This window comes from Lemur catta, chromosome 1 (assembly GCF_020740605.2).
Source record: "Lemur catta isolate mLemCat1 chromosome 1, mLemCat1.pri, whole genome shotgun sequence".
In the NCBI taxonomy this organism is placed as follows: Eukaryota; Metazoa; Chordata; class Mammalia; order Primates; family Lemuridae; genus Lemur; species Lemur catta.
Window position 1 is genome coordinate 148,663,808 of NC_059128.1, and position 9,296 is coordinate 148,673,103.

Here is a 9,296-nt window from a genome sequence, read left to right on the forward strand (position 1 = left end):
ATTTCTCTCTTACTAATGAGGTTGAGCATCTTTACATGTCTAATGACTATTTAGGTATCTTTTTGGTGATGTGCCAATTCAAGCATCTTGCCAACTTTTCTATGGTTTGTCTACCTATTTCGTATTGAATTGTAGAAGTTCTTTTTAAATTCTGGCTACAAGTCCTTTGGAGGTTATATGTGTTGCAAATATCTTCTCCAACTCTGTGCCTTGCATTTTAACTGTTTGTGGTGGCTTTTGGTGAGCAGGAGTTCTTAATTCTAATGGAATCCAATGATCTGTCCTTGTGCCAGTACCACCACAGCCTTAAAAGTACTTCAGTTTTTTTATAGTGAATCTTGAAATCTTGTAGTGTGCAGCCTCCAGCCTTTTTCTTCTTTTTCAAAATCACCTTGTCTATTCTTGGTCCACTGCATTTCCATAAATTTTAGCATCTACGTTAATGTCTGAGATTTTCATTACAATTGTATTAAATCCATATAGATCAATTTGGATAGAATTGACAGCTTAACAATTCTGAGCCTTCTACTATATGATCACAGTATCTGCCTCCATTTATTTAGGTCTTCTTTAATTTTGCTCAGCAATATTTTGTACCATTCCATGTAGAAGTCTTGCACATCTTTTGTTAGATTTATTCCTAGGTGTTTGCTTTTTAATGCTATTGTAAATGGCATCCTTTTAAATTTCTGTTTTCTGTTTATTGCCAGTATATATTATAGATCTATGATTTATAGATCTATAGATCTATGATTTATAGATCTATAGATCTATTATTTGATCTATAGATCAAATGTATATATTATACATTTGATCTTTTATATGCATGGTAGATCCAGTGCCCTTGATATACTCACATACTAATTATAATGATTTACATGTAGATTCTTTGGATTTATCTGTGATGCACAGTCATATCATCTGTGAATGAGGACGATATTATTTATTCTGGTCCAGTCCTTACGCTTTCTGTTTCCTTGTGTTCCGCACTAGCTCTGTGCCTTTGGACCTGATGAGGGTTTTCTCTCTTTCCTCTCAGATGAGACTGAGGCACATATTGACTATGAAGATAACTTCCCTGATGACAGGTCTGTGTCATTCAGAGAGCTCATGGAGGATTCCCGGACAGAGGCAGAAGAGGACAGGGGTCAGGAAGAAGCCTCTGAGGAGGCTCCAAAACAGGACAGTCTGATCTCCATTTCCGTGGGGAAAGAAAACATCGCCCAGGATAAAGCCTTTGTGCCAACCGCAGGTTTGCCTGGTGCTGGGAGCAACGTCCCCACAGACTTGCCAGGATCTCGACCAAACCAGAAGTACTTGTTCTGGTTTCCTGCTGAGACTTTCCACAAGCCTGAGCTGGAAAAAGAGGTGGATGATAATCCCAAAAAGCAGTTTCCTGCTGGAGAAAACCACAGTAGTGTGAAATTTGTCCCAGGTAAACCTGAAAGCAAGGTGATCTATGGCAGCACTGACAGCCCCTCAGGGCCATTTCTGGGCAGGAATGACAGCAAGGCAGGGGATCCAGTGGTGAGCAGCAGCGATGAGTCCTGGTTAGATGGCTACCCTGTGACAGATGGGGCTTGGAGAAAGACGGAGGCGGAAGAGGAGGAAGATGGAGACAAGGGGGCTGGGTCAGTAGGACTAGATGAAAGTGCACTAGTTACCCCTGATCAGCCCATTCTTGTGGAAATTAAGAAACCCAGGAGTACCACCCTCATACCACACGAGGACATGACCCATGGTTCAGTTCTTCCATCTCAAATGCTAGATGTGGAGGCTTTGGCTCTCAGACCCATGAATGTGTCTGAGACTGAGGGTCCCCACAATGGGGATGGTGACTTGACCAAGTACCAGTCAACTGTGCTGTGGCGATTCACTGCAGAGAAGTCTCCCATGGCCACCCCACCCTATGAACTCACCACCTCGATGCTGGAGACATTAACAACTGCTGTCCAGCAGATGCCCGACCACGTCCCCTCAACAGTCATGGCGGCCACCCAGCCTCCAGTGGAGACCACTACTCCTGAGGTCCAGGATAGCTTCCCATACCTGCTGTCTGAGGACTTCTTAGGACAAGAAGGCCCTGGGCCAGGTGCGAGTGAAGAGCTTCTTCCAACCTTGGAGCCATGTGTTGGGGGCGAATGTTCCAGCCTCAGTAGAGGCCCCATGATTGCCACCATCGTCACCGTCCTTTGCCTGCTGCTGCTCCTAGCAGGTGTTGGGGCAGTGTGGGGCTACCGCAGGTGCCAGCACAAGGGCTCCGTGTACAAGCTGAATGTTGGCCAGCGGCAGGCTCGGCACTACCACCAGCAGATTGAGATGGAGAAGGTCTAGCCTCCCTCAGAGTGGGCTGTCCCACAGCCACTTGGGAGGAAAATTAACGGTGACACATCACACTGATAAACACTGATAATTCACGAGAGCATGACGCAGGTAGAGTGGAGCTCACCATTTTTTCCTCAGCTCTTTATTTTATAGGCTGAGAAGTGTCTCTGGAGCACCTGGCAGGGCAGGAAGGCTTTGGTGGCATCATCTCACACATCAGTGTCTCCTCAACCATCTGCCCTGGAACTGATTGCACTATCCCAGACCTGTGCATGGGCCCTAATTCCAATGTGAGGTCAAAGATCACCTCTTCCTCATACTATTGTCTTCTTTTCCCTTTTGAAAAAATAAAATCATTGGCTTTGTACCCTGAGATTGTTTAACTAGGTGTGATACACTGAGCTTTTGAGAGCAGTGTTTTATTTAGGATATAGGTATTTAATTGTTGAGAGTGGGATATGGAAGGGTCATGGGTTATTTCCTTTTAATGTTGTGATGTTGCTGAGAGCAAATGAACCAAGAACCAGGACACAGTCTATTCTCTAGAAGCTTTGAGGTTTCTTTTTAATTGTTTCTTGAAATTGGAGAGAATGTAAGGCTGACATTTTGTTGAGGGAAGGCGAGGAGTGAAGAGGCACACATCCACCTCTGTTCCCGTCATTCTGTGGGACAGCTCACCATTTTTAAAAACAAAGTTAGCTTTATACCAGTAAGTACCATTTCCTCTCAGAAGCAGTGGCCTAGTTGTCCTTGACCAGTCTGTGCCTAGGAATGTCTTGGAATTTTTGCCAGGACCAACAAAACTCAGTCCTTGGTTTCCTCTCTCAGGATTAGCCATTTCTCTGAACTCCAGAAAGAGGGAATGACATGGGAGAAAAAAAATGTTTTAGGAGGGCCAAAGACTAAGATATCAAGTATGGGAGCCTACTTGATGAAGAGGCAGAGGAATTAAAAAGGAGTGTGAAATGATCCATGCTGATCTATTCTTTACTCCAGTGTGGAAATTGTGAGCTCTATGGAAACAGAGTCCGTCCTGGTTATTGGGCAATCCATTTCGTAGATCATCTTATGGTGGCTCAGCAAGTATTGTTTATGACGGTGGCACTCAAGGTGTGGTCTTCAGACCAGCAGAATCAGCAACACCTGGGAACTTGTTAGAGATGCACATTCCATGGTTCTACCCCAGACTCAGGAAACAGAAGCCCTGGAGTGGGGCCCAGCTCTCTATGTTTTAACAAGCCGTCCAGGTGACTTTGATGCACACCAAAGTTTGAGAGCCATTGTTTTGTGATAAATTGTGAGCTTTGAGGCTAGGCGAAGCCCTAGAGGCACAGAAGATGAGTAACACCTGTGGTTTGTCTTGCATGGGAACCAGGCATCGCTACGTGCACGTGAGGCAGCATTTGAAGCTGCCAAAATGCCATCTGCAATGGTCTCCTGTGTGTTGGCACGGAAACTAAGCATGCTGTATTTTTCTGGTATGAATCACCTTCTTGGAAATAGTTATCAGTGATAAAAAGTGATGAAAGCAATACATTTATTTTGAGACACTATAGGAGTCTAAGTGTTTTTGTGTGGCACGAGAGAAATCCTGATCTTTTTGCAATTGAAAAATTGTTGGGGGATGTTTTCTCTAAGGAAAAAAAGAATTCTCACAACACATTTTCTTCCCTGCCACCTCTTTTCAGCGCAAGCTTTGGAAAAATAATAGGGTAAGTAGCCGTAAAGACAGCATAATCAAAGATCTTAGTCCCCATAATTGGGTAAAATAAAGGCCTGAACGTACCAACTGGAATACTGATGCATCAGGTGAAATCAAGTACAATTGGAATAAAATGCTCTCTACACGTTACCAAAGCAAAACACAACAAATAAAAGCCAGAGACTGTATATATTTATAAGTTAGATTCTAATCTATTGCAAGACAACTTTTCCATGTTTAACTATACAAAGTAACCTCTGCCTCAACGTTGGGATTGTGTTAGTCACTATTATTGTGTAATAACCCAGAACATTGAATTTACACCAGCAAATAAATAGGTCATATTAATACAAATGTATTAATAAATTTATTACAAATTATTAATACATGTAAATATATTATTTGTAGACGTGGACTGTGAAATCCAACACATCAGTTTTTAAGTTTTTATTGGTTTGCTGTTATCTAAATTAATGTTACAGAATCTAAAAATGCATGTCAGAGGGACCGATTAAAATGCTATAAACCTAAATTTTATGTCATTATGCATGTTTTGAGACTGGTAAATGTTTAGTGTTCATGAAAATTGAGGGGTGGGTGGGGTGTTCTATTAACACGAAGCTTCTGAGATGTTTAAAATAAATAATTATTTCCCCAAACTGTTATTGAATGTATTTTATTTCTGGGTTACTGCACCATGGTTTAAAAAAAAAAAAAAAAAAAGGCTGGGCGCGGTGGCTCACGCCTGTAATCCCAGCACTCTGGGAGGCTGAGGCAGGAGGATTGCTTGAGCTCAGGAGTTCGAGACCAGCCTGAGCAAGAGCGAGACCCCGTCTCTACTAAAAATAGAAAGAAATTATCTGGACAGCTAAAAATATATATAGAAAAAAATTAACTGGCCATGGTGGTACATGCCTGTAGTCCCAACTACTTGGGAGGCTGAGGCAGAAGGATAGCTTGAGCCCAGGAGTTTGAGGTTGCTGTGAGCTAGGCTGACGCCACAGCACTCACTCTAGCCCGGGCAACAGAGTGAGACTCTGTCTCAAAAAAAAAAAAAAGGTTCTCTAGTAATCTTGAAAATAATGGCCTAATACTTGCTATGTCTAAGACTACCCTCTCTAAACCCAGCTCTTAGCCATGTTACCTCCTGCAGGTGGATTTTAGGGAAATCTACAGAGCTCTTGCCCCCTCCGCCCTCCCTGCCTGCCTCTGTCTTCCTCACCACACACAGGCCCTGCCCTCCCCAACAGGGAGACATCCGGCGTCTCACTAGTCAGAGTGTGGCTCCTGCACTAGCAGCATGGGCACCACCTGGAGCTTGTCGGACGTGCAGAATCTCAGGCTCCGCCTCAGACCTGCAGAATCAGAATCTACATTTAACAAGATGGCCAGGTGGGGGGTGTGCACAGAAAAGTTTGAGAAGCACTGGCCTGAGAGACCAAAACAGATTACCTCCCTTCTCTCCCTGATGGGACACTCGGAGGAATAATTAAAGAGGACTAGTTGAAGGGACTGTTCACAAAGCTGTGTGCAGGATGAAGGGAACCACCAAGGGATGGTGGAGACCTGTTAGGGACCCCAACAAGGGCTTCAGTAATAGTAAAGACACTGCCGGAAAAGAGCTCTGGCTTCAAGGAGGATGCAGCCCCTGTCCACCTGTGGCCTGGAGGAACCAGAGAGTTTAAAGACCTAGACCTCTTCCCTCACCCTGCAACCTCTTGCTAGCGTGTCCCAGTGGCAACTGGAAGTCAGAGGGTGAGGGAGCCCAGGAAACACAGACCATAGGGGTCAGGCTCCTGGGGCACAGGGCGTGTTGGAAAAGAGACCTGGGGGGCAAATAGCAAATGCAGCTCAGAGACCATCAGCACCAATGCCATCTGCCTGACGTCCCTCCTTTCTACCTCTGTGAGCATCAGGGGTCCGTGCCCCCCAGTGCTGTGGACACTGTTGATGCCCCTCCCGGACCTCCTTTGCTAGGTAGTTGAGCCCCTCTCCCAGCTGCCCTGAGTGTTGGCTCATAAGCACCCAGGTGTACCCTTTTCACCCAGGGAACTGCTCTCAACCTAATGGGAGTTCCCGGGAAGTTAGACCCACCTTCTGCCCTGCTAGCGCAGCCTGTAGCCAATGACTGGCTGCCATGTGGATACAAAAGGCCACCCCCTTGCCTGAGGTGGGACCAACTCCGTGCTGTGATTCCTGCGCCAGAGCTCCCCTGAGAGCCGGCGGAAGCTTGCCTCCAACTGAGACGATACCCTTGCTATCGGGCCTGCTCCCTCACACCCCTTCTCCTGAGAGCACTCCATCACTTGCCTTGCCTCCAGGGATCCCGACCTCAGACACCCATCAACACTCAACTCCTATTCCCCACACCTCCAATCCACCTCAGTCCAAACTTTTTCAGTGTATCCTCTGGAATTCTTGGGCTGACATCAACAAAATCCCTGTGTCCTCCACCTTTTCTTCAAACAGCTGATGTTTGAACTCTCTAAAACGTGGACCTTTTTTTGTGCTGTTTGCTCACTCTTCCCACCTGCCATCTTCTCCTCTTTCTCCTTGCTTGCCCTTTAGTGACATGCATGGAGCGCAGTTGCTGTTGGCAGTCATGTCTGAAGATGCTTTGGGTCCTTGTTTGAAACAGATTCCAAATGTTTTTCCTAGTGGCATCCCAGATCTTCTCTGAAAGAGAGAATCTTCCCAGGGAGAGGTATGAACCCCTACTGCCTGACAGGGCCTCGGCCAGCTCATGGCTAGCAAGGACCACCCCTGTTGCATGAGATCTAGGAGTCCCCAGTGTAAGGTTTCTGCTTTGTTAGATGAATGTCAGAAATTTCACGAACCTGAGAAAACAGAGCTCATTACAACATGTGTCCTAGAATGTGGTTAAGACATTCCCATCCGGTGGATAGAAAAGAAAATAGAGAATAAGCAAAATAAAACATGTAATGTGATTTTTAAAAAATGCTTTTGTTGGCTGGACACAGTGGCTCCTGCCTATAATCTTAACATTTTGGGAGGCCGAGACAGGAAGATCCCTCAAAGCCAGGAGTTCGAGACCAGCCTGGACAATAGTGAGATGCTGTCTCTGCAAAAAATAGAAAAATTAGCCAGGCAGGGTGGTGCACACCTGTAGTCCCAACTATTTAGGAGGCTGAGGCGGGAGGATCACCTGAGCCCAGGAGTTTGGGGTTGCAGTGAACTGTGATCATGCCACTGCACTCTAGCCCAGGTAACAGCAAGACTCTGTCAAAAAAAAAAAAAAAAAAAAAAGCTTTTGTTTACAACTATTTTCTGAGTTCTAATTTTCTACAAGACTGAGATTGTAAACACCACCTTAACCCAAGGAGGGAAGATGGAAAAAGACATCAGCCATAACCTTGGTAGTCTGGCCTACTGACCGCCACCCGAAAGTGGGAAGTAAAACTCTGGGATCTATTTTGTACCTGTTGGCCAAATTGCTTAATTCCTTCCTATTCTTCTCCTGTAAAATGAGGTACCAGTATCTTACCTACTGGCTCCAGGAGGATATTGAGCCAACTCATTCATTCAACAAGCAATCAAAACCAGGTATTTGCAGGGGGACAGTGTCAGGTGCTAGGATGAGGCTGCTCACAAGCCTGCCCTAGAGGGAAAAGCACTCTGACTACACCCACAGCTGCTCCCCACTCTTATTTCTGGGGCGGGAATGGGTCAGTCAAGGCCGTCATGGTGTCCCCCTTTCAGGGCGATGCCATGGGGACAGGCGTGGGGAACAGTCTTGCCCCTGGCTACAGGCACAGGAAGTCCGATGCATAAAACCTTTGGCTGAGGCTTAGTTAAGGTTCCTTTCCTTTTTTTCTTTCCTCCCTTGTACATAGTTTAAACTCTCCACACTAGGTCATTCAAGCCTGGAGTCACCAGAAAAAAGAAGTCGCTGTTTGGGGGATGGCAGATGATCAAGAGTTCAGACAGCTGCGCTGAAGGATTAGTTGTGGGTTTTTCTCAGTGCCTCGCTACAAACTGTGTTGCAGTTCCATGTTCAAACACTATTAAATGAGAATGTTTTCTCTGGCACCGATCCACCTTTTCCCCACAGTTTAAGTATTGAGTTTTTTTAGAAAACTGAAGTAGCTTCGGTTTACAGCTCACATTTAAAACTTAAAACCGTTATTTCCATAAATGCTGGCAGAAACCGGCCACTGTTTCTTCCACCAGCAGTCATAATAGACCCTTTCCCATTGACAATCTAACAAATCATTTTCTGTTTGCCACTGAGTTGGGTTCAGTAAAAATTTTGCTCTTAAAATTCCCTTAATAAGAACTCCTAAAAGCACACGTTTCCTTCCTAAGGCAGCCCTTGTGGTCAATGTTCCCAGTGGCTCTTTCTGGATCCCAGAGGCGAGCACAAGTTAGTGGCAGTAATTAGAAAGTCTCAAAAACCAGAAGGATACTAGCATGTTGAATATGTATGACACTGCAGTCAATTAGTCACTTTTAAATTCATGTGCATACACACACCTCCCTCAGCGCGGCCCTTCTCCACAAGTGTGAACATTAGCAGTGGCCACAGGGGGTGGTTTTAGAGTTTTCCCAGTGGGTGCCCCCTGCTTGGGTTTCCTGAGTGGCGATGGGGCTGGACAGATGCCCCACCATGGCGGGCAGCCTCCCGGGACCAGCCTAGGAAACCAAAGTGACCGTTGGGCTTCACGCTGTGGGTCAAAGGACAAGGGAGACATCTTCCAGTGGGCCTGGAAACTCCCACAAAGCTTACAAATTTGTTTGCTTTTTTCAAAAGACAGGCCTTGCTGAGGCTAAACCTATGGGGTCTCAATCCAGGAATCTTCTAGGCTCTTCCAAGAAACATGCTCAGGGAGGTGTTGGGTTGAGGTTGTTGAGTGCAGCCTGCACACTGGGGTTTTATGATAGGTTTGGTCAAACCAGCCTGTTTTTTTTTTTTTTTTAAGGTTGGTTTGGTTTCTTTTGAAATAAAAAATTTAGTCACTCAGCTCGACAGTCTTCAATCAAAGCAAAGTGCTGACAACATTGACGGTACCAGGGTCTTTTCCTTAGGTGCCATTGCTCAGATAGATGGGGGTGGAGCTGCTTTTCAATCCCCAGCGAAAGGAGGCCAAGTTCAGAGAATGAAGGAGGATCCCCCGTGCCCCCCAAAGCCAACTCAACCCCTGCGTGGAACATCCACTACAGAAAGTTCACCCCGGGCTCAGAGGAAGACCCAATGGTAGCTCTGCAGGGCACACAGAGGTGGAGTGAGCGGAACACCCAGCCCAGCCTG

At 45.8% G+C, this 9,296-nt stretch overlaps 1 protein-coding gene across 1 annotated transcript in view; it reads left to right on the top strand.

Annotated features, from left to right (window-relative positions):
- The window catches only part of SUSD5 (sushi domain containing 5), a 54,328-nt gene extending 49,643 nt beyond the window's left edge, over positions 1–4,685 (top strand). Inside the window, exon 5 of the mRNA XM_045537410.1 lies at positions 1,040–4,685. Within this exon, the coding sequence (XP_045393366.1) occupies positions 1,040–2,334 (1,295 nt within the window). The 3' untranslated portion in view covers positions 2,335–4,685. The remainder of the gene's footprint in view (positions 1–1,039) is intronic.
- Positions 4,686–9,296: the final 4,611 nt, after the last annotated feature.